The sequence below is a fragment of the Diceros bicornis genome, chromosome 26 (genome assembly GCF_020826845.1).
Source record: "Diceros bicornis minor isolate mBicDic1 chromosome 26, mDicBic1.mat.cur, whole genome shotgun sequence".
In the NCBI taxonomy this organism is placed as follows: Eukaryota; Metazoa; Chordata; class Mammalia; order Perissodactyla; family Rhinocerotidae; genus Diceros; species Diceros bicornis.
This window is the reverse complement of record NC_080765.1, coordinates 21,029,848-21,054,506: the sequence shown is the minus strand read 5'-3', so window position 1 is coordinate 21,054,506 and position 24,659 is coordinate 21,029,848. Positions and strand designations below refer to the sequence as shown.

At 53.1% G+C, this 24,659-nt stretch overlaps 1 protein-coding gene across 8 annotated transcripts; it reads left to right on the top strand.

The window, feature by feature from the left end:
* Positions 1-33: 33 nt before the first annotated feature.
* On the top strand, positions 34-24,659 carry SETD1A (SET domain containing 1A, histone lysine methyltransferase). Of its 8 annotated transcripts, none has more exons than XM_058569574.1 (19): positions 34-2,170; positions 2,965-3,129; positions 3,353-3,448; positions 5,493-5,763; positions 6,890-7,011; positions 7,258-7,484; positions 7,773-8,622; positions 8,779-9,564; positions 10,083-10,259; positions 10,384-10,471; positions 11,208-11,365; positions 11,520-11,607; positions 13,365-13,694; positions 19,604-20,653; positions 21,055-21,227; positions 21,310-21,420; positions 21,602-21,721; positions 23,616-23,753; positions 23,833-24,659. In XM_058569574.1, exons 2-19 carry the CDS (start codon positions 2,980-2,982, stop codon positions 24,004-24,006), a joined length of 5,109 nt encoding a protein of 1,702 aa, XP_058425557.1. In that variant the 5' UTR covers positions 34-2,170; positions 2,965-2,979; the 3' UTR covers positions 24,007-24,659. The 8 variants fall into 8 exon arrangements, with proteins under 8 accessions (XP_058425557.1, XP_058425560.1, XP_058425556.1 ...); XM_058569577.1 differs by having other exon boundaries at positions 34-2,209; positions 13,419-13,694; XM_058569573.1 differs by having other exon boundaries at positions 34-2,209.

Below are 24,659 nucleotides of genomic sequence, written 5' to 3'. Positions count from 1 at the left end.
CTGTGAATGGGGTGAACGGGAGGCCTCCTTGGGGTCAGGTGACTTGTTCCTTAAGAGTCAGATGGAGGCAAGTGTACCTGGGGGTGGGAGAGAGAGGGTACCAGGTATGACTCCCTTCTGGTGCTGACAGGGACCAGTAGCTTCTGAATGTGGAGACCGCATTACTCTAAGGCTAAAGGCTTTTGCCTCTTGTCCTTGAGCCCAGGATCTTTTATCTCTTCCATTGAGGATTTAATATGTTTCTTTTAGTTTAAGTTTCTTTCTTGAGTGACTACTACTTACTAGGAGCTTTTCATAGGTTATCTTTTTTAACGTACCTAATTTATTTTATTTAACAACCACCTCAAGAGACAAGTCTTTATCATTACCATTTCAGAGATAAGGAAGCTGAGACCCAAGAAGGCTGAGGATTCTGCCCAAAGCCACACAACTAGTCAATGAAAACCTGGACTACCTTTACTGTCACATGAAGTCTGTTTGAGAAAAGGAGCAAATACCTTTCAGCTGGGACAAGAGAAAGGCATCTGATCTCATCACCCATGCTTCCATGCAAATTTATTTTTTCAGCCTCATTTTCTTCAAAATTTTAAAGGGTCCCAATCCTCTCTCTTCTATTCTTATGGTGTGAGATCTTGGGCAAGTCCTCCTTTTTTTCTTTTCCTATTACTTAAAATGGTGAATTTGCATGAACCAGGCTTCAAGGGCCTTTCCTGCACTGTTCTGATGCCTACAATAGACCTGCAGGACAGGAATTAACATTCATTTTCAGAGAAAGAATCTGAAGCTTTGGGAGGTTAATGACTTGCCCAAGGTCACACAGCGAGGGACTGACGCAGAGATGTCTGGAACCCAGGGCATCTTCAGCTCAGGCAGAGGTGCCTCCTGGGAATGCCATTACCTAGAGACCAGGATACCCTGCTTCCAAAACGGAGAAAAAGGGTGCCCAGCATCAGGGCGACTTCAGCCCCAGGGTCCCAGGTGTAAGCCTGGGCTGGTGCTGCCCTCGAGCGGTGGGACCGCGTAAACATAGGGGGCACACGGCTGAAAACGGCGGGCACTGGGACCACGATGCCTGGAGAATCGACCAGCCCACCCTAGTTCCTGTAGGACCTAGTTTATTATTTTTTACAGGACCCGTTCAAGGGTCTTTAGGCCCCATCAAGTTTACCACAGAGCTTTGAGATAGCCTCGGATTTAATCACTAATAGTAGGCCCAGTACGTGCAAAATGCGGTATCTTCTGCGAGGCTCAGTCTCCCCATCTGTCAAATGGGCACCTTAGACAGCTAGAGGCCCAAGGGGGATAACGGGAGGAAAACGCTCCCTGCATTATGTGCAGCGCCGGGCAAACGGCCTGAGTCACCGCTGCTGGTTGTATTTTTCCACCTCCCGGGCGCCCCTCCCAGCCCGCCCCGGTTTCAGTGGGTCCTACAGGAAGCGCCCGCACGACACCGGGCTCCGCACGCTGACCACGCCCTCTGCGCGCTGTGCCTTGGCCCCGCCCACAGAAGAATTCACAAATTCGCTAGGCCGGCTCCTCCTCAGAATTGCTCGGGGCCTTCTATACTCCGCCGAAAAATTCTCATCGGACTCCGAGAGGACCTTTGGGCCGTAGCCATTTCCCCCGGGTCGGAATTGGGCAGTCCTCTGAGTTGTGCTAGTAAGAAAGATCCAGAGAAATTGGCCAACTCTGCCAACAGGGCTTGGCTAACCAGCCGTTATTTTCTTGACTCCATCAACGCGGGTGAAGGGAGGCGACAGCTGAGGCCAGGACTTGTGGCGAATCTGCAGCCTCTTAGACCTTTGGCCGCCCGAGGAAGGGGCCGGAAAGACGAGCAAAGGAGCGCGCATCCTGTCCACCGATTCGCCCCGCCCGCTTGACGAATCTGCGCCTGTTCAACGCGCCAGTCAAATCTCCCCAGCTCTGGCTGGCCTCTTCCCCTCCGCCCCGCCCCCTTTTCCTCAGGGATTAGTCGCTGCTTTCGTCGCCGCCGATTCGTCAAGGACCCCAGTCCAGAGCAGCTGGATAGTCGTGGTGAAGCCCACTCTCCGGGGGATGCGGCCAATCTTCAGGCTCCCTGGGCCGCAACTCGCAAGCCTTATAGGGCACCGGTCGAGGCGAAGCCGCTATCCTCGGCCCCGTGGGTCTCCCGGCGGCACCCGTGGCGAAAGTGCGAATGTAGACGCTGTGCCCGTTGGGCCTCGCGCAGGTGGCGGTGGTGTTTGGTGCGCGCGCCGGGGAGGTGGTGGGGGGGGGGGCGCCGCCGCCGCCACCGCTGCGGGGCCGGGTCTCGCGCTGCCGCCGCCGCCGCCGCCGCCGCCGCCTCGCGCCGCTAAGGTGCCGCGCGGGGTGGGGGGAGGGGGAACCGCTCGCCACGAGCGGGTGAGTGGGGCCGCGCCGCGCGTGCGCGGAGATGGGGGGGGCAGAACGCGCCGGGGCGGGAGGAGAGGGCAGCGGCGCGCGTTCCCTTCACCACCCCCCCGCCCCGATTCGGGGCCGCAGCCGGGTCTCGGGCTCGGTCTCGCGGTGTTTCCAACGCCCCGAAGAGGTGCCACCTCTTGGCCAGAAGATCGGGGCGCGGGGACGAGAGCGGGTGTGTGGGAGCGGGACCCGGGCTTGGCCCGGGCCGCTGGCCGGTGAGGAGGCGGGAGGGGGCGGGGCCTGCCAGGGGGCGGGGGAAGGGTCTTGCGCGGAGGCCAAGTGGGGCGCGCGCTAGGGAGAGCGGGAAGGTAAGGGGGCGCGAGATGGGCTTGGGGGCCTGAGGGGAGAGTTGGGAGGTGGAGAGAGAATGAGGTGTTGTGGGAAACAGGGTACTTGGGGGAAAATCTGGGGGAGCCACGGGTCATGGTGAGGTGTGGAAACTGGGGTGATCAGAGAATCTGGAGTCTGGGCTAGTCGGTAAGGGGCAGCAAGGGAGTCAGGCCTAAGTCTTGAACACCCCTGTGTATTCCTCTTTTCTAACAGTGTAAATGAGCAAAGATGGATCAGGAAGGTGGGGGAGATGGGCAGAAGGCCCCGAGCTTTCAGTGGCGGAACTATAAGCTCATCGTGGATCCTGCCTTGGACCCTGCCTTGCGCAGACCGTCTCAAAAGGTGTACCGCTATGATGGAGTCCACTTCAGTGTCAACGTGAGTGCCCCAGGCCTTTCCTTGCCTTCCAGGGCACTCCAGGCCCCATTCTCCTCTGTTACCTCTGTTCAACACCTAAAACAACCATGCCTATAGCGTGCATTCTTAAAAGTGGGCACCCACAGCTCTTCTCGTTTGCATATGGGTCTCCAGTTGGGCTTCCTAGAGCTCAATAACGTGGTTTCACCATGACCTATCTTTCTGTTCTTGCTTTCCTTCCTAGGACTCAAAGTATATACCAGTCGAAGACCTCCAAGATCCCCGTTGCCATGTCAGGTCCAAAAACAGAGACTTTTCCCTCCCAGTCCCTAAGTTTAAGGTATGTGTCTGCTAGCCTGCTGGTGTCGTGGCCCTTGGAGGGTGTGGAGGATCCATCCTGGCAGTCTAGTCTTAATGTAGCCTAATAAAAGGGAGTTTTCCAATGAAAGGATCACAGCCAGATCTGACTGTCTCTGAGGCTGTGAGACTGACTTGTTCTGGATAGGAGGTATGTTTATCTTCTAGAAGGGTGTAGGGGAGGTCTTCCAAGCAGGGGTATTCACTTCTTGAAGGATGAAGTAAAGACAGGTTTAGCTGCTATACCTATCATTCTGTATTCCTAGACATTGTGTAGCATGGCAGTGCTGTCCCCAGTGTGATACCTCAGTTTCTCAACAATTAAGGGGAGTGACAAGGCCAGGGACTCCATCCTTGGAGTCCTCTGTTCTTCACCCCTCAGTTGGCCATTTGATCCTCTGTCTTGTTTCCTTGCAGGATTCCCATTTCCCTATCTAGGCAAGATACTCATCCAGGCTTTGGACTGGGCCTAGAAAACTGATGGTTCTTAGTTTCCTTCACTAATTCTTTATTATTTTTCCTTTTTTAATAATTCATTTGTGGAGTTCCTTCACTGCTCTTTTTGCACTTTGTACACTCCCCTGGACACCTTCGACTATTACTGAAATGTCGATGGCTTCCAAATCTCTGTTTCCAGCCGAGATCAGTCTCTTGAACTCCAGACTTGTATGACTGGTAGAGGGACGGGTCCATCTGGAGGCCCAACAGACCACTCCAACTCAAGAGATCTAAAACAGATTATCTTTACCTGCTTAATCCTGCTCTCCCTTCCATTTTCCCTTTACTGATGAATGGCAGCGCCATCTACTCAGTTGCACAAGCTAGAAACCTGGGAGTCATTCTATGCTTCTCCTCTCCTTTATCTGTCACCAAATCCTGCTGACTCTTTTTCCTAAACATATCTCTTTTATATTTTCATTTTTCTGTTTTCATTGCCATGTCTTTTTCTGTGAGGAGATCAGCCCTGTGCTAACATCTGCCAATCCTCCTCTTTTTTTTTGCTGAGGAAGACTGGCCCTGGGCTAACATCCATGCCCATCTTCCTCCACTTTATATGTGACGCCACCACAGCATGGCTTGCCAAGCAGTGTGTTGGTGTGTGCCCAGGATCCGAACCGGCAATCCCCGGGCCTCCACAGCGGAGCGCGCACACTTAACTGCTTGCGCCACCGGGTCGGCCCCATCCTTGCCATGTCTTTAACGCAGGCTCTTATATTCACTTCACCTGGTTTCCTTGCCTCCATTCTCTTCTCCATTTCATGTTCCACCTTGCTGTCATTTGTCTTTTTGAGGTTACTGTTCTCTTATTTTACTTTTGTTGCCAAGTCCATGTTTCTGTGCATTGACATGAGTGATTATTGATGTAGCCAAGCTTCATCTCCTGCCTTGATACTGCACACCTGGGTTCCATCCTACCATATGCTTTGCAATTTCTAGAAAATGCTAAGTTTTTTTTATAATTCCATGCCCTACAAGTCCTTGTCAACTGGGTGAGCTGTTTATCTGAAAAACCCAGTACAAATGACACGGTCTTGATGAATTCGTCCCTGCTTCCACTCTGAGCAAAAGGTTCCTTCTCTGGGCTCCCAAACACCCTGTCTGCACCTCTACTGTCACTTATTGTGTCATGGTTGTGATTGTGTGTCTGTCTGTCTTGTCTACTTTTCTGGACAGGACTCTTGCTTTTTTTACATTTTCGTGTTTTTAGTGTCCAGTTTGTTGTAATCATTTAGTAAAAGCTGAGCTAGTGAATTATTTCCCTATAACTAGTTCCTGCCGTGTATGTTTATCCTCAGTTTGTACATTTCTTTTCCTGGTTCTTGCTGTTCTTCTGTGGTGAGAAGAATTCAGGGAAGAGAGGGGTCAAGACTGATATATCCCTTGTTGGGCCTTCTTCCCCATTCCCTTGCCTCTGGGTTTCCCAGTCCAACTCTCTTGACCTCATGGATCTCACTAAAGTTTCCCAAAGGGCAGAGGAACAGTGGTCAGTATTGAGACCCCAGACTTAACTCCATTTCTCTCCATAGCTGGATGAGTTCTATATCGGACAGATCCCATTGAAGGAAGTGACTTTCGCAAGGCTGAATGACAACGTGCGAGAGACCTTCCTGAAGGATATGTGCCGAAAGTATGGTGAGGTGGAAGAGGTAGAGATCCTCCTTCACCCCCGTACTCGCAAGCACCTGGGCCTGGCCCGTGTGCTCTTCACCAGCACTCGGGGAGCCAAGGAAACAGTGAAAAACCTCCACCTTACCTCTGTCATGGGCAACATCATCCATGCCCAGCTCGACATCAAAGGTGAGGGCTCCCTTGCCTGCTGCCCAAAGTTGGGCTGTAGCAGAGACTGTACACGCAAATGCCTGTTGGGGCCAGGCAAGTGATCAGGTTCATGATTCCTCATCTGAAACTCTTGGGGGCAGATGTATTTCTGAAGTCAGAATTTTATGGAGGGATTGTGGTACATGTATGGTTTTTCATATGTTATTTCCAGCAGGGTTGGAACAGCACCGTATAGTCTAGGACATGACTATGTTTGTAAGAAAACAAATGAAGGATCACACTAGGTAGGATGAATAAAAACTGTAGTAAGTAGCCTCAACTCAGGTCAAGTTTTGACACCAGATTCCCAAAAATACTAGGGTTTGAAGTTTTTGGGTTTTGAAATTTTGGATTGAGAATTAGGGACTTGTATAGATGAGTGAAGCACTCTGGGCTTCTGTGTTAAGGAGCGACAGAGAAAGATGGGGACAGTGGCATACTGTAGCATACAGTGCCATCTAAAGGAGGCAGCTGTTAGTTGGCGTTAGCCAATTTGCAATTGGGAATGAGGACTAATGTTGCTAAATAACCTGGTTTTTTTTTTAAGCCAAAAATCTAGGTTTTTCTGTGAAATCTCATGGTTTTTAAATATTGCATTTCCCACACCCCCCAATTTTTTAAGTTATTGTGTAGGGCAAATAAAACACAACTGTGGGCTGGATTTAGCCCTCAGGCTGCCATTTTGCAACCTTTAGTTCGTAGGGTGAAGAGCGTGGTGGGATCTAGCATCAGACGACCTGGGTTTGAATTCCACTTCTGCCACTGACCAACTTTGTGACTTTGTGCAGGTCAATTTCCTTTAAGCCTATAAAATAGGGGTACTGATGCTTCTCTTTTCTGGTGATCATCCAACATAGTAAGACACGTAGAAGTACTTTTGTAAACTGTGAAGCATTGTGTGATATGTTGTTTGCAGTAGCTCGTAGATAGAGATGAGGTGGAAGGTCCCAAAGATAGATATAAGGTAGAAGAACTAAAATCCCCGAACCCAAGACTCCAAGAAATCATAGGAGACTTGAGGCCTGAGAAAGAAGTGGGAATACCATATCAGGAAGGAGTTGTATCCTCCCTCTGACTCTGTTGGTTCCTGTTTTCCTCCCTCCAGGACAACAGCGAATGAAGTACTATGAACTGATAGTCAATGGCTCCTACACCCCTCAGACGGTGCCCACCGGGGGCAAGGCCCTGAGTGAGAAGTTTCAGGGCTCTGGTACAGCCACTGAGACGGTGAGAAGCTTGTGGTTGCCATAGCCCTAGCCATGTGGGCACGGTTCTTGGGTGCCAGGGGCAGTCTTGGTGAGATTCTGGGCTTCTGTTAAGTGCTAGGAAGTGTTAAGTATAGGAAAAGCCAAGAAAAGATGTCTAGATGCTTTCAAAAGACCGGGCACTGAGATTCTTGGTGTGGGGAAGGGTGAGGTATCAAATGATACTTGCTCTCTTTTCCTTTTTCCCTGCTCCGCTCTCTCCCTCCAGACTGAATCCCGCCGTCGCTCCTCCTCCGACACAGCTGCCTACTCAGCAGGCACTGCTGTGGGCACTCCTGGCAATGGCACCCCCTGCTCCCAGGACACAAGCTTCTCCAGCAGCCGACAAGACACCCCATCTTCCTTTGGCCAGTTCACCCCTCAGTCCTCCCAAGGAACCCCCTACACGTCTCGAGGCAGCACCCCTTACTCTCAGGACTCTGCCTACTCCAGCAGGTACAAATTAAATAACCTCTAGGACCCCCAGATTCTGCGAACTGCCACTGGGAAGAAGAAACCCGGAGTCTCTCTTAAGAGGGAGCTGGGAATAATTTGTCTTAGTTTCTCTGTGGATTTAGCCAACAAATCCCTGTCCTCAGGGAACTCACTCTTTAGCTAGGAACCCAGCAGTGTTTAGATCTTCTTTTGGGGGCAGTGTAGAGGGGCTGTGGGTCCTGAGAACCGGGACACTAGGGTTTAGTCTTACAGAGCTGAACCCAGCTAACTCCTGCACTTGTTTTCCAGCACCACTTCAACCTCCTTTAAGCCCCGGCGGTCAGAGAACAGCTACCAAGATTCCTTTTCCCGCCGCCATTTCTCTGCATCTTCGGCCCCCACGACCACCTCTGCAGCCATCTCTGCCACTACTGCAGCCACCGCCGCATCCTCCTCCTCTTCCTCCTCATTGTCCTCATCCTCCTCATCGTCCTCTTCTTCCTCATCCTCTCATTTTCGTGGTTCTGACTCAAGCTACCCAGCGTATTATGAAAGTTGGAATCGCTACCAACGCCATGCTTCCTACCCACCTCGCCGGGCAACTCGGGATGAATCCTCTGGGGCGCCTTTTGCTGAAAATACAGCTGAGCGCTTCCCACCTTCCTACACCTCCTACTTGCCCCCGGAGCCCAGCCGGCCCGCTGACCAGGACTATCGGCCTCCTGCCTCAGAGGCTCCACCCCCAGAGCCTCCAGAACCTGGTGGAGGCGGGGGTGGTGGGGGGCCCAGCCCTGAGAGAGAAGAAGCTCGGACCTCCCCGCACCCAGCCTCACCCGCCCGTTCCGGCTCCCCAGCCCCAGAGGCCACCAATGAGAGTGTGCCCTTTGCTCAACACAGCAGCCTGGATTCCCGCATTGAGATGTTGCTGAAGGAGCAGCGCTCCAAATTTTCTTTCCTGGCCTCTGACACAGAGGAAGAAGAAGAGAACAGCACCACAGGCCCTGGGCCTAGAGACACAGGGAACGAGGTGCCTTCTGGGTCAGGTCATGGTCCCTGCACGCCCCCACCAGCCCCAGCTAATTTTGAAGATGTGGCACCTACGGGGAGTGGGGAACCAGGGACTGCCCGGGAGTCTCCTAAGGCCAACGGACAGAACCAGGTGAGGTTGGGGTGAGCCAGTGGAGGTGCCTGGGATCTGGGAGGCAGGGTTGGGCCCAGGGGGAGAGGGAAGGGACTAGACAAAAGAACAGGGACTTGAGGAAAAACCCAGGAAGTAGGCAGAAGCTTTCTGTGACCCTCCTCTGCACCCCTACAGGCTTCTCCATGCTCTTCTGGAGAGGACATGGAGATCTCCGACGATGACAGGGGCGGCTCACCCCCTCCGGCCCCAACACCCCCCCAGCAGCCTCCACCCCCTCCCCCTCCACCCCCACCTCCCCCTCCCTACCTGGCTTCCCTTCCCCTTGGTTATCCTCCCCACCAGCCTGCCTACCTCCTCCCACCCCGCCCTGATGGGCCACCGCCCCCTGAGTATCCCCCACCTCCTCCACCTCCCCCTCACATCTATGACTTTGTGAACTCCCTAGAGCTCATGGATCGACTTGGGGCTCAGTGGGGAGGGATGCCCATGTCCTTCCAGATGCAGACCCAGATGTTAACTCGGCTCCACCAGCTGCGGCAGGGCAAGGGATTGACTGCTGCCTCAGCCGGTCCCCCTGGTGGGGCCTTTGGGGAGGCCTTCCTCCCATTCCCGCCCCCTCAAGAGGCAGCCTATGGTTTACCCTATGCTCTGTACACACAAGGGCAAGAAGGCCGAGGGGCATACTCCCGGGAGGCCTACCACCTGCCTTTGCCCATGGCAGCCGAGCCCCTGCCTTCCTCCTCAGTCTCGGGAGAAGATGCCCGGCTGCCTCCCAGAGAGGAAGCAGAGCTGGCAGAGGGCAAGGCCCTACCGTCAGCAGGCACTGTGGGCCGTGTGCTGGCCACCCTAGTCCAAGAGATGAAGAGCATCATGCAGCGAGACCTCAACCGCAAGATGGTGGAGAACGTGGCCTTTGGAGCCTTTGACCAGTGGTGGGAGAGCAAGGAAGAGAAGGCCAAGGTGAGGGCTAATACCTGGGACTGGGGGAACCTGGGGCTCCATTGGAGAAGATAGGCCTCTGGCTTCTCCAGGCTACACCGCTCAAAATAGAGAAGAGAAACGATCAAGACAAGTAGAGAGAGAGACTGTGAGAGAGAGACTTAGTGGGACACAGTAGTTGGGGGCACACAGAACAGGAGAAAAGCATGAGCCTGAGAGTCAGAAGAGCTTTGTTCTGGTTCTCCTGCTTACTTGCAGTGGACAAGACCCTGAAATGTCTCTGGGCTTCAGTCTTCAGGGTCTCCAGTTTTAGAGTGAGAATAAAAGTAGCTGCTTCATGAAGTTGATGGACCAAATGAGCAGCCTTTTGAGAAAATGCCTGTCCGGGGGCTGGTGCAAGGGAGGTGTGGCAGAGATGTGTGTCAAATGCAGGAATGAGCAGATGCATTTCTGTATTCCTGGGGCCTGGGAGTAGTCCTCAGGCAGGAGGCAGGAGGGAGCGCCTGGGTTCTGGGGCTCAGTCCCCCTACTGCCTGCAGCCATTCCAGAACGCAGCCAAACAGCAAGCGAAGGAGGAGGATAAAGAGAAGACGAAGCTCAAAGAGCCAGGCCTGCTGTCCCTCGTAGACTGGGCCAAGAGTGGGGGCACCACAGGCATCGAGGCCTTCGCCTTTGGGTCAGGGCTGCGAGGGGCCCTGCGGCTGCCATCTTTCAAGGTACTCAGAACTGTGGTCTTGCCTAGTAGGGAAAGGGAAAGGGGTCCCCCGTCCTTGGGGTGGGGGTGGTTGGGAACCATGAGTGTTTGGGCTGTAATGAGCTCCGTCTCTTCCCATCCCCCAGGTAAAGCGAAAAGAGCCTTCAGAAATTTCAGAGGCCAGTGAGGAAAAGAGGCCCCGGCCTTCCACACCAGCTGAGGAAGATGAAGATGGTGAGTGGGAGCTCAGGTGGAAGGATAAAGAGGAAAGGCTGCTTGGATTCTAGTAGGAAAGCAGGAGGCATGGATGATGAAGGGCTGAATGTGTCTTGAGGGCAAGGAGCCAAGTGGAAATTTTGGTACAGGGTTAAAGCAGTTCTGAGAGATGTAAGAGGCTTCAGATAGGCTTATCCCTGTATTTTAGTTGTGGTTCTTACTCTGGTATGGTGATTTACGTTTTCTGTATTTTGGTCTTCCCCTGTAGAGTAGAAATAATGACTTCAACATCTAGAATCACAGAATTTCGAGGTTAAACCCAAGTTTACCATCTAACGCTTAAGCTCTTCTACAACCTTCCTACCAGTTGATCTAAGTCTAAGCCATTGGTTGACAGCTTACATGGCTGGGAAACTTCCTTATTAAGTCCAGTCTTCTCTGGAGACCCATTGGCCTTAGCACTATTTTCTTGGGCCAGGCATAACAAGTCAGTTCCCTCTTCCACCTGACCCAGAAGAGGATGAAAGATAAAATGGGTGCGATATATTTAAAACTGTATAAAATATTAGTAGCTCTGAGGTTTTTGTGTTTTTCTGCTGAGCTTCAGCTTCTTGTCCGTAGAACAAGGTCTGTCTTGTGGGACTGTCAGGAAGATCAGCGATGGTGTGTGCAAAGCTCCTTTCACGGGGGAGGGGAATGGTAACTGTTAACTGCTGATGGTGAATTGCTCTAACTACCTCTCCCCTGGGCCTAGACCCTGAGCGAGAGAAAGAGGCTGGAGAGCCAGGACGTCCGGGGACCAAGCCCCCAAAGCGAGACGAAGAGCGAGGCAAGACCCAGGGCAAGCACCACAAGTCCTTTGCTCTGGACAGTGAGGGGGAGGAGGCATCCCAGGAGTCCTCCTCAGAGAAGGTGAGGGGCCAAGGCACCCAGTCCCTGCTAAAAGCCTACGTCCTGAGTACCTCTCCCTATAGCCAACTTCTCTCTGGGCTGGAGCCCAGGTAGCTGTGCCTCCTGGAGGACTAGTTGTCCTTTCCTTTAGTCCCCATTTGTCTCTTTCCTTAAGGATGAGGAGGACGAGGAGGAAGATGAGGAAGATGAAGAGCGTGAGGAAGCCATGGATACCACGAAGAAGGAGACAGAGGCATCAGATGGTAAGCACAGACAGAACACAGTAGAATTCTGGCTTGGGGAAGAAGGGATTCAGTCACCTGTCTAGCCCTTTCCTGAGCCCACATAACCTTCCTGCTGCATTTATTGGTCACCTTTGTCTTCCCCAAAAGCAACTGACTTTTAGCCCCATCCTTTGGAACCCTTGGCCTGTTGTAAACAAGAACCCCAATACCCAGAATGCTCCCTCTGCTACTGAAACACGGCTCTCCCCTGAAGACAGCCCAGCAGAGCCTATTTCTTTTCCCAAGTCCTCAAGATAAGGGGTCTGCATTCTCCCGCTGCCCTTTGATGCTACCAGACTGGGCCTTTGAGCACTTCTCTTCCTTTAAGGCCCAGCCACCAAGTTGTGCCTCCCTCTTCCCTGCCCTGCCGCGGCCGTGACCAGACACAACTCTGTTCTTCAGTTGAACACCTGTTTGTCCCTCCACATTCATTGAGGCTTGGGTACATGATTTAGTCTTTCTTTTCACTATTTGTTTGGAAATATGTATAATGAGCCCCTGCTCTGTGCCAGGCACTGTTCTATGTGTTGGAGACAATTCAGTGACTAACACAGATATGGATTCTGCTTTTGCAGAGCTTGTGATCAGTTGGAGAGGAGGGGGAGACTTGACAAACTAGTGAACAAATAATAGCATAAATAATAGCGCTTCAGATGGACATACATGCTCTGAAGAAGATACGCTAGGTTACGGGGATAGAGAGTGGTAGGGCAGGGGAGCTGGGAAAGAAGGAGTGCCTCTGAGAGGTGCATTGCAGCAGAGGCCAGAATGCGAAGAATGATGATCGGAGAGCCTCTCTTTTCAGTAAAGCAGAGGGCAAGGTCATCTGCTAAGAATGAGGGGGTGCAGACCCCTACCCTGATTCACTTGGTCACCAATTCCTGTCAGCGTCACCACCTCTGTGTTTCTCAAGTTTGTCACCTCCTTTGTTCCTGCTCTCCTGCCTTTCTTACTTAGAGTCTGCAGCAGTTCTGACTGATCTCCCTGTTTCCATCCTTCCCTCTCCATTTCAATCCATTTTCCAGCCTGCTGATGGAATTCTCTTTCCTAAAATGCACACCTGACCCCATTACTTCCTTCCATAACGTCCTTTCCTGGCTCCCATTTTCCAAAAGGTGACTAGTCAGCTTGACACTCTAGGCCATTTATGATCTAGCTCCTGCTTATCTGTTCAGCTCCGTCTCGCAATTCTCCAGACCCCTCCACAAACACTACCTTCTATTCTAATTTACCCAATTATGTTCTTCAAAGACTGCAGAATTCTTAATTTCTTAAAGCCCTTCCAATGTGTTACCATCTCCCAGAGGCATAGAGCATGCCACGTTTTCTAAGCTTATGTTACCCTGGTATCCTTTTTTTCAAGTCTGTTCCAGGCAGTGTCTGTAAGACCCACTTTGGGAAAAGCTTTGGTAGTAAGAGCAGACTGCTTGCCAGTCTCCAAGTGCACCATCTTCTCTTACCTTTGACATCCCCACTTACCCCCGTGTCTGCCTGGTGGACTCTTGCTTGTCCTTCTTGACTTCAATATCTCCTGCACAGTGTTGCCTGCCCTTCATGCTGAGGTTTAGCACGCTATGAACAAATCGCGTGCTTATCCAACTCCTTGAGGATAGCACTTCCTGCACCTAGCATAGCGCCTAACATGTCCTTAGTAGTGAGTCTGAGTGAATGGATCCACAGTTTGACCAAGTGAGGGGTCTTCCCACCTCGCCTGATTGTCCCTTCTGGATTTCCAGGCGAGGACGAGGAAAGCGATTCGTCCTCCAAATGTTCTCTGTATGCTGACTCAGATGGTGAAAATGATAGCACGTCGGACTCCGAGAGCAGCAGCTCGTCCAGCTCCTCATCTTCCTCATCTTCCTCCTCATCGTCGTCGTCATCATCTGAGTCCTCCTCTGAAGAAGAGGAAGAGGAGCAACCAGCAACCATACCCTCAGCATCACCGCCCCCCAGAGACGCCCCTGCACCCCTGCCAGCACCTGTGGAGGAGCCCGAGCCAGAGAGGGCTGCAGGCTCCCCAGTCACACCTCTCCCGGAACAGGAGAAGTCTCCAGCGAGACCTGCAGGTAGGTGGTGCGGAGCTGTCGATTTGATCTTTGGGCGGGGGGGGGGTGTGTGTGTCTGTCTCCATGAGAACAGTGGGGTCAGCATTTATTAATTGTGTACAAGTGTGTGAGTGTTGGAAAACATACAAAGTTGGACAGAAGTCACTATTTCCTGTCACTCCTCCCTTAAAGACATTTATGGCCAAACACAAACTGCACTGCCATAAATGGTTTACAGAGCCAGACCAGGGTGTTTGGCTACTGAAGTAAAACAGAATGGTCTCTTTCCAAGGAAGTTAAGAAAAGAAAATTCCGCATTTAACAAATTCCTCCTCCTAATTTTTCTTAAGCCCATCCCTTAATGTGTAGTTTATGCTTGCAGGTGATTAAATGGACAGATAGGTAGAAAATAATTATTAACATGAACTCAGAACTTAGTTCTATCTTTGCTTTCCTTTGTGGATTTGTACATTTAGTTCATATTTTTATAGCACCTACACATAATTCATCCTGCTGAGTGAACTGTTCTTTCAGACAATAGATATTTATTTATTGAGTCCTTACAGTAGTGCAAGGAATAGAGTGGTATGCACAGCAGGCACTGCTCTCGCCCTCATGAAGCTTATGGTCTTTAGGCAGACAGTTTAATTGAGTAATAAATACGTAAGAAAATGTGTGGTTACAAACTGTGATAAGCACTTTGAAAGAAAAATACAGGGTATTCTGAGAAGCCGAGCACATCTGTGGAGAAGTCTTCCCTGCTGAAGCATTGCTGGGCTGAAATCAGGCGAAGAAGGTGGGAGGGAGTGATTAGCACGTGCAAAGGCCCTAAGGCAGAGGAAACAGCATGTTGGAAGACATAAAAGAAAGCTAACCCTCTGGAGGGTTGAGTGTGAGGGGGAGCTGAAACTGGAGAGGTGAGCAAGGGCTGGGCCATGCAAAATCAGTAGGCCATATTAGGAATTGGGTCTTCATCTTGAGGGCAGAGGAATGACGTGATCATGTTTGTGTTTTGAAAAGATGCAGTGCAGAGAAAATTTGGAGAGGGGCCAGAGTTTATGCAGGGAGCTTAAGAGGCTATTGCAGTGAGTAAGTAAGGCAAGCAATGGTGGTAACTTGGAGTAGGGTGTTCTTATGATGGAATTAATAACTCAGTTTTTTGAGGGGACCGGCCTGGTGGTGCAAGTGGTTAAGTGCGCGAGGTCTGCTTCGGCGGCCCGGGGTTCACAGTTTCGGATCCCAGGCGCGCACCGACGCACCGTTTGTCACGCCATGTTGTGGCGGCGTCCCATATAAAGTAGAGGAGGATGGGCATGGATGTTAGCCCAGGGCCAGTCTTCCTTGGGGAAAAAAAGAAAAAAAGAGGAGGCTCGGCATCAGATGTCAGCTCAGGGCTGATCTTCCTCACAAAAAAAAAATAACTCAGTTTTTAAGGTACGCTTCAGAGATGCACAGGGCCTTCCAGAGATCTCCCTTGAACCTTATTGAGAATTCGTGGTCTGAGATAGGCAGTGACTACATGAAGACCTCTTAGCACTGGTACACTCTATTCTGGTCCAGACCCCATAACAGGAGTCGAGTCTCTCATTTAATCCTAAGACAACTCTCCCAGCCTCTCCCGAGTCCATCGGTAGCAAAAGAGCCAGTGGGGTCGCAGGTCAGAAGGCATAAATTGTAGTACCCTGTCATTCTCAGTAGGCTGGGAAGAAGGAGTGGGATATGGTCAGATTTGCATTCAGAAAGATCATTCTGGCAGGAGGGGGAGGGATTTGGAAGAGGTAAGGAAGGGGTAGGGTGGCCCGTGAGGAGGTTGGAAGGGATGCAGGTAAGCAAAGGGCGTGAACCAAAGATGCTGGAGGTTACAGTGAGGTGCAGGGAGTGGAAGTGGGGATGAGGATTTGAGAGCAGTTTAGGAGCTAGAACCTCTTGGTTAAACTACTGACCAGGAAAGGAAACTCAAGGAGGAGAACCAGGATTAGGAAGAAAGCTCATGCGTTTAGTTGGGGTTGAGTTTGCGGTGCCTCTGGGACCTCCAGGTAGAAATATTCAGCAGGCAGTTGGATCCATAGATCTGAAGCTCTGGAAAGAACAGTAGGCTGGAAATGAGGTAGATATCTGAGAGTAGTGAAAGTATGGACGTGAATCCACTTGTGTACGCTAGGAGGATATATGAAGTGTGAGAAGGGGGCTAGAGCCTTAGTCTGGTGAGGGGGGCGGGCAAAGGGGAGCCAGAAGAGGCTGAAAAGGAGTGATCAGAGGGGTCAGAGGAAACCGAGGAGCTCAGGTTGTCCAAAGGACAGAGTGGTCTGTATCAGCAGGCCACCAGAGAGGTTGTAAGATAGGAAAAATGTCTGTTGGATTCGGCAGTTAGGAGGTCACTGGTGACTTCATCAATTTCAGTAGAGTGGATCAGACTGAAACCAAGTTATGGGGTGTTAAGGAGTGAGGGCAGGTGACAAAGAGAGCCAATCTTCTGGAAGAGTAGACAACTCATGCTGTGAAAGAAAAGAGAGAGTTGAAGGGTTGTAATTAATAATATTAGTTAACATTTATTGAGTACTTCCTGTGTGCCAGGCTCTAGGCCTAGCGCATTGCACATTTATTTTCTTATTCAGTCCTCACAATATCCCTTTTACTCTCATTTTATAGGTGAGGAATTTGAGGCGTAGTGAGATGCTTAAGTTTACCTAGCTGGGATTGGAGTGATAGCAAGAAAAGAATGCAGGGTTGATGAAGGGTTGGCTTTTCAAAGTTGGTGAGACTTGAGCGTACACTGCAGGGAAGAGGGAACAGGTAGATGGACCAGGAGAGAGAGAAATACTTGGCTGGAGTGGCATACCTGGGGAGCTGGAGGGGTTGGACTCTAGATCTGATGTAAATCTCTCCGTCAATGGGGAGGCAGGGACATGTAGGGTTTCATGCCTGAAGGCCTCCTTTTTCACTCTGCAGTAGGAAGGAAGGACATTTTCTGAGTGGGAGGAGGATGGATGGAGTAGAAGCCTTGGAAAGTGAGGAGAGCAGGGAGTGAGGATGAAAGCTACCCAGGCTTGCCAGCAACTCAGCAGCCCTGCTGAGGGTGGGGGTTGGGGGCGAAGGAGGAAAGACAGGAGGTGGTTGGGTAGATTCAGCGTTAGGAGTCTACAGGGTGGAGGTGTTGGAAGGATTGGAAAGTACTGTGAAAGGAGAGGACAAAGTGGGGGCCCCTGTGGTCTGGGCACAGTGAAGTAAGAAGTTAACTTAGGGGGAGGGTGATGGGAAGAAGGGAGACAGAAGGATGGGCAATTGAAAAGGTGCAGTGGGGTGAACTGGAAGGACCTGGGGAACTGTGATCAGAGTGTAGAGGATCAGAGTGTAAGGGTCCAAGGTGGAGCCATTCTGGGAGGTGACAAAGTCACATGTGTGACTGGTGGAGGGTAGCTGAGGATAAATGAAGGAGGTCACTGGAGATGTGAGAATAGGGTAAACAGGTGGGATATCACAGTCCCCTAGATAGCTGGCAGGGGTGGGAGAGGTGAGGAAGATTAAGGCAGGTCCCTTGGTTTTCAGAGAATGATAGGGAAATCCGAGTTACCGAGGATGCAACTGGATAGAGGGCTGTGTGGCCTGATGGCAGAACCTTGGGAGAGGGCTTGTCCTGTGGAACCCAAAGACAGGGACCAGAACCAGGGACCTGGCCGCCTTTAGGACTGCCTTTCTTCTGTTTTCCGGTCTGATGCATTCTTCTCTCTTTCCTCGAAAGGGCTTTGGCTGCTTCTCTTTTCCAGCAGAGGACGTCTGCCCCCACAGATGGACCCACTCCTATCTTAGATCCTTATTCTCAGGGAAGTTTCTGGTTGGGCTGACTTGGATCAGGTAGTCAGCAGTTAATGATGGCCGGGGCCAGAAAGCAGACAGGTCATACGCTAGAAACAGTGGTTTCTGGGAGTTGTATTGACTGGGCAGGTACCCCAAAAGTCTCCCTAAATGAAAGGCATGGCCAGGTTTCCTTCAGGACAGGGAGCAAAAGGGAAATGTGTGAAGAAGCTGAGCCAGGAGGGGAATTTATTCTTCTCGAGAGTCAGGCTTCCAGAGGGCGAAGTGGGCTAGGTTGGGAGGATGGGTTAGAAGGGGAGGCTGCCCAAAAATAGTGGAGAGGAGAAGAGGTGAGAGGACTTGGAAACTGGATGGCCTAGGACGAGCACCTGGGGCCTTGCCAGCTTCAGAGTGTGGGTTACTGCTGACTGAGACCCCAGATGGGATCCAGAGCCTCAGGAGGCAGGAGGCTGAGGGCCTTGCTCAGGGTGCCAGATTGGAGAGTGTCTGTGAAGGCAGTGGACACATGCTCATCACTGCCTGCTCGGGCCAGGCTTGGTGCTGGCTGCCATTTAGCTATGGGGGTGGTAGAGCCAGATGTGAAACCACTGAGTCCCAATGCAGGGCGTCCAGAGCAGCATAGGGCAGTAGATGAGAGCACGAGCTCAACCCAGGCTGCCCGGGGTGCAGATCTTGTTCTGACGGTTGCTAGCTGTGTGACCTTGGGCAGGTTATTAACCTCTCTCTGCCTCAAGTTCCTTCTCTGTGAGATGGGGTTAATTATAGTACCCACCTCATAGGGTTGTTGTGAGAATTAAACGAGTAGTTAATATATGTAAAAGGCTTGGATTGGTGCTTGGCACAGAATATTAGCTATTAATCTGCTGCAGCCAACCTGAAGACTGGCAATTGAGAACCACCAGCCTTCTTGTTCTGAGAGGAAGATCCCAATGTCTGCGGAAGTCGAGGAAGCCTTCACAAAGGAAGTGGCGTTGAGCTGGGTCTAAAAGCTGCATGTGAGCTTTCCCTATGGGTGAGGGAAGAGAGGCATTCCGAACACAGGGAGCTGTGTGAGCAAAGGCCCAGGGGCCTGAAAGGCCGTGCCTCTTTGGGTGGCTGAAACCTAGGATGAGAGGGCGAGGCCGTGGACTGGCCTCACGGGAATTATCTGGTGGGTCAGGTGTACAGGACAGGGTCTGTCACAGGGACAGGCCTATGCGTGTCTTGAGCAGTGCGCTCAGCAGCAGACTTGGGAGTCCCAGCAGAGGGAGGGTGCGCTCACTGTCCTTTCTGTGGGGAGTAAGCTGGGGAGGGCCAGCATCGCCAGCTTGAAGACAGTGTGTCCCCTCCCCAACCTAGCCCTCATCCTTCGGATCTCAGCTTCACCCTTAGCTTCTTTAGGGGAGACTTCTGACCTCTCCCCATGTGGGCACATGCCCAGTGCTGTTTGGCAGGCAGTGGAGAGGAATACAAATGTTATAAAATATTTAAATACAAAGATTCAGCTTCTTACATTGTATCTTTTTCACCTCACTAAACAGAGAATATTGATTGTAGTTGAAATAATGGATACTTTAATTCAGATCTGGCTAATTGCATCCTTATTATAATATGCAGCTGACAAAAACTGTCTTGGTGGTTTGTTGGATGTCGTTCTGTCACCACAGTCTTGGTAAATAGGCAAGTCCAGGTGTTTGTTTCCTTCGAGCCCCCACCCCCAAACCCTTCACAGTGTAGGCTGTACATTTGTTTCTTCTAACTGTCTCCTCTGGACTGTAATCTCTGTGTGGGCTTCAAATGTGTCTGTTCAGTGTGTTTTGCCCACACCTGACACATAGTTGCTCAGTCAGTGTTTGTGGAATGGATGAATGAGCAGGTGCAAAATCCCATCCTGTCACGGGAGCCTGGGAGCCCATAGTGCTAGGAACGTTGCGGGTGTGAGAGGCAGGCAGTGTGTTCCCTGAGCAAGCAGGAATCTCTTTCAGAAGCTGAGGAGGGAGTGAGGGCAGACCGTTGAAGGCAGCCGGGCTGTGGACTCCCCAGTGAGGCTGGCCAGTGTCCTGCCCACAATGAATCTCAGTCTGATGTCGGGCCAAGAAGCTGACCCTCTCCCTTTCCCTGTGTGCTTCCTTCCCCAGGCTCCACTGAGGAAGCACCTCCCAGTGTGCCCCAGCCTCCCCCAGAGCCCCCAGCTGGGCCCCCAGCCCCGACTCCCCGCCCTGATGATCGCCCCTCTTCTCCTATCCCCCTCCTGCCCCCACCCAAGAAACGCCGGAAAACCGTCTCCTTCTCTGCTGTGGAGGAGGTGCCAGCCCCAGAGCCTCCCCCAGTTCCCCCACCCCAGGTCAAGTTTCCTGGCCCTGTCTCCCGCAAAGTCCCCCGGGGTGTGGAGCGGACCATTCGCAACCTGCCCCTGGACCACGCGTCTCTGGTCAAGAGTTGGCCCGAGGAGGTGTCCCGAGGAGGTCGGAGTCGGCCTGGAGGCCGAGGCCGCTCCACCGAGGAAGAAGAGGCTGAGCCAGGGACAGAAGTAGACTTGGCAGTGCTGGCCGACCTGGCCCTGACCCCAGCTCGGCGTGGGCTGGCTGCCCTGCCTACTGGCGATGACTCGGAGGCCACAGAGACATCGGACGAGGCAGATCGCGCAGGCCCCCTGCTCAGCCACATTCTCCTGGAACACAACTATGCCCTGGCCATCAAGCCCCCACCCTCCACACCAGCTCCTCGGCCCCTGGAGCCAGTTCCTGCCCCTGCAGCCCTCTTCAGCTCCCCAGCAGATGAGGTGCTAGAGGCCCCTGAGGTGGTAGTGGCTGAGGCGGAGGAGCCCAAGTCGCAGCAGCAGCAGCAGCAGCAGCAGCAAGAGGAGGGGGAGGAGGAGGAGGAAGAGGAGGAGTCAGAGTCATCTGAGAGCAGCAGCAGCAGCAGCAGTGACGGCGAGGGGGCTGTCCGGAGGCGAAGCCTCCGCTCCCACACCCGGCGCAGGAGGCCACCCCCTCCACCCCCACCCCCACCGCCCCCCACCTTCGAGCCCCGCAGTGAGTTTGAGCAGATGACCATCCTATATGACATTTGGAACTCGGGCCTGGACTTGGAGGACATGAGCTACCTGCGGCTCACATATGAGCGGCTGCTGCAGCAGACAAGCGGGGCTGACTGGCTTAACGACACCCACTGGGTCCATCACACCAATATCCTGAGCCCTAGCGGCTGGCCTTCTCAGGATAGGAAGACGGGCCCGGGGGTGGGAGTGGACTTCCGTGGGGTCACCCAGCCGGTTCCCTCCGGTTCTCCCCATCCATGTTCTCTCTGCTGTATTCAGCCTGGGTATTTCTCCTCTGGCTACCAAGCCACTCTTTTCACTGTGCTTTGTGCCTCTTTTCTGCCTCCCAGACATTTTCTGGCAGAAAAGGTGGGTCTAAGACTTAAATCTCTCTATCCTTCTGTCCTCCTCACACTGAGTGTGCTCAGGACCTCCAGCTATAAGGTCAGTCGCCCTTTCCTTGGACTGGGACTGGGCGGGACAGAGGGGAGTGGGGGCCCCAGGGGTCTGACCAGTAAGGAACCCCGTCTCTTCCTTAACACCCTGTACTCACCAACCTGAGCACTCCAAAACGCAAGCGGCGGCCCCAGGATGGGCCCCGTGAGCACCAGACAGGCTCAGCCCGCAGCGAAGGCTATTACCCCATCAGCAAGAAGGAGAAGGACAGGTACCTGGACGTGTGCCCTGTCTCGGCCCGGCAGCTGGAAGGAGCGGACACTCAGGTGAGGCTCTGCCCTCATATTTGGCATACTCTTCCCATTCTTTCTCTTGTCACTTCCCTCCTCCCTGTCCTACTTCTCACAGGGGACTAACCGTGTGCTTTCGGAGCGCCGGTCTGAGCAGCGGCGGCTGCTGAGCGCCATCGGCACCTCAGCCATCATGGACAGCGATCTCCTGAAGCTAAACCAGCTCAAGGTGAGGAGTGGAGCCTTGGGGAGGAAAGAGGCTCAGTGGAAAGGCAGCATCCAGGAGTCCCCTAGGGGTGGGGATGGTGGGGAGTGGCTAGAATACCCTCCTTCCCTGGAGGTCTGCAGGGAAGGCAAGGAGCTAGGGTTCTGGAGGGGTCCAGCAGCACAGTCTGCCTTCTGCTCTCTAGTTCCGGAAGAAGAAGCTCCGATTTGGCCGGAGCCGGATCCACGAGTGGGGTCTGTTTGCCATGGAACCCATTGCAGCTGATGAGATGGTCATCGAATACGTGGGCCAGAACATCCGCCAGGTGAGAGGCCTCATACCCAGCCCTAACCCCTGATCTGATGCAGCATGGGAAAGCTCACAGGAGAAGCATCTGACCTTCTGGATAAAGCCCCACATACCCTCCTGGCTCTACAACTTAGCCAGTGAAACCTGCCTCTTTATTTTTTTTTCCTTCCTTCCTTCAACAACTAGTAATGGGTACTAGTAAACTAGATGTTAATGATCCAGCAAGAAACAAGACTAATATTCTCTCTCCCTTTAAGGACCTCACAGTTTAGTGGGGAAGACAGGCATTGAACAAGTAACTGCAATAAAGGATGGCGTTTGGTTGATGCGAAGGAGAAGTTTGGGGAGGCAGGGGCAGTGGCAACACAGTGATGTTTAAACCGGAAGCTGAAGGATGAAGCTGAACTCGCAGGCTCAGGTGAAGGGAAGGGCCTCCCGGTTGCGGGATGGCATGTGCAAGGGCCTTGGAGGCAGGATATTCTTACAAGGGCAAGGAGGTCAGTATGGCTAGTTAAGGGCCAGTGGCAGCAACGTGAGGCTGGAGGGGCAGATGGAGGCAGGGCTTGGGAGCCACACTAATAAGTTTGGCCTGATGGTGAGAGAGGAGAGTTGCCGCAAGGCGTTGAGTAGGAGAGGACCTTGGAGGGTAGTAAGCTCCCTCTGGCTGCAGTGTGGAGAGAGAATTGGAGGCTGAGGCCAGTGGGCAGTTGTTGGAGAGATCCTGGCCAAAAGCGAGGGTGGCCTGGACGAGCCGAGGCCTCTTGGCACGAGCCTCTGTGGCAGCTGAAGTAACAGAGGAGTCTGGAGGCCCAAGGTAGCTGGCAGGACTAGGCAACAAGTTGGCTCGGGAGAGTGAGGGCAAGAGGGGAGGGGAGGCCATTTCTCAGCGTGCTGCCTTTAGCAGTTAGGGTAGTTAGGGCTGCCAGTGAGATGGGGAGCGAGGAGGAGGGAGCGGGCGGGTGGTTAAGATGAGTTCCAATCAGGACATGTGAAGTTGCAGGGCCTGGGGGACGTCTAGGAGATGACGCCCAGCAGTTCCACTGAGGTGGCTTTTGGCTGGAGACAGAAGTTTGGGAGGAGTCCCCACCACTTAGCTGGCAGTTGAAGCCCTGGAAAAGAGTGAGATCACCCAAGGAGAGAGCGCAGGGGACTTAGCATCCTGTTTTCTGGAAAATACGAGTTACTCCTTCTCACATAAGAATGAGGGCCCTAACGTGGATGCCAGTGGCAGCCAGTGGGTGTCTCTTTTGGAGAGAAGGTCCTGGGAGAAGAGATGAGTAAGGTGTGGTCCACGAAGTGGCCACTGTCATCTTGGGAACTGCCCCAGCCCCACAGCAGTCTGGGGGCTCCATGGTGAGTCAGGCAGACACTTGAGGAGGAGCCAGTGGCTGCTTCTGCCCAGTGACCAGTGCAGACTTCCTGGGGTCCTCTTTGGGTGACTTAGAATGGCAGCCAAAGGTTTAGGGTGGGGGCCGGCCCCGTGGCTTAGCTAAAGTGCGCGCGCTCCGCTGCTGGCGGCCCAGGTTCGGATCCCGGGCGTGCACCGATGCACCGCTTCTCCGGCCATGCTGAGGCCACATCCCACATGCAGCAGCTAGAAGGATGTGCGGCTATGGCATGCAGCTATCTACCGGGGCTTTGGGGGGAAAAAAAATAAATAAAATCTTTAAAAAAAAAAAAAAAGGTTTAGGGTGGGTGGCCCTAAGAGGGAGGGCTCCTGGAAGCAAAGTCAGGGGAGTCAACGTCTTGGGTTAGTGGGAGCCAAAAGGAGAGCCACAGGTCGATGTGGCCCCTGAGGTGGTAGCTGGACGACTGTCCAGATCCCCCATCATGGGGGCTGGTGGGGTCAGGCCTGGTCCAGCAGGAAGCTGAGAGGCCAGCTCCCTGACTGTGGCACCTCACCCTACTAGATGGTGGCCGACATGCGGGAGAAGCGCTATGTGCAGGAGGGCATTGGCAGTAGCTACCTGTTCCGGGTGGACCATGACACCATCATCGATGCTACCAAGTGTGGCAACCTGGCAAGGTTCATCAACCACTGCTGCACGGTGCGCCAGGGGCCAGACCAGGGCGGTGCGGGGGGTCCAAGGGGGCAGCCTCGGCTCACACTGCCCTCCCCTCCTGCAGCCCAACTGCTACGCCAAGGTGATCACCATCGAGTCCCAGAAAAAGATTGTGATTTACTCCAAGCAGCCCATCGGCGTGGATGAGGAGATCACCTACGACTACAAGTTCCCGCTGGAGGACAACAAGATCCCGTGTCTGTGCGGCACCGAGAGTTGCCGAGGCTCCCTCAACTGAGGTGGGGCAGGACTGGTGCCCACACCCCTATTTATTCCCCCTTGGGGCCCTGAGCTCCCAGCCCCCCAGCCTTAGTGGGCTCAGCAGGGCCCACGTGCCCCATCTCCAAATACGGGGTTGGAAGCCCTGAGCCCGGCGGGGAGCCTCAATCCCTTGAGGTATCGTCTGCCTCCCTGTCGCCCCTGCCCACCCACACCCTAATTTTTTTTTCTTTGCGGAGAAGAAGCTGTAAATGTTTTGTAGCTGCCAGCAGCTGTTTCCTGTGGAAACCTGGGGTGCCGGCCTGTACAGATCCTGTTCTTGGGGGCTACATAGCCCCCTTGCTTTGTGTTAATGGGGGACTTCCCCTTTGTGCCCTGCGTGCACCCCTCCCCGGTTTAGGGGTCTCTAGGGGCAGTGGCCATGTTCTCCCCCTGGGGGGGGCCCTGCGCCCCCAGTCCTGGGGACTCCGTGCCTGGAACCCTGCCTCATCTTCTGTTCCTGCCAGCACCTGTGGGTCAGCCTCCCACCCTGGTGTCTGGGAGCTCTGGCTCCGCCAGGCCTGGACGGTGGGGGGCGGGCCCTTCCTGTTGGGCTGGATTGTACATATGTTAATAGTGCAAACCCAACGCCACATTTTTATAATTGTGATTAAACTTTATTGTACAAAAGTG

Bases quoted from the DNA above. Each gene is read 5' to 3' on its own strand.
- SETD1A (XM_058569574.1), top strand. From the start codon at position 2,980: ATGGATCAGGAAGGTGGGGGAGATGGGCAGAAGGCCCCGAGCTTTCAG. The intron at 8,623-8,778 runs GTGAGGTTGGGG...GCACCCCTACAG, and splicing joins AGGCCAACGGACAGAACCAG to GCTTCTCCATGCTCTTCTGG. The intron at 10,260-10,383 runs GTACTCAGAACT...CCCATCCCCCAG, and splicing joins TGCGGCTGCCATCTTTCAAG to GTAAAGCGAAAAGAGCCTTC.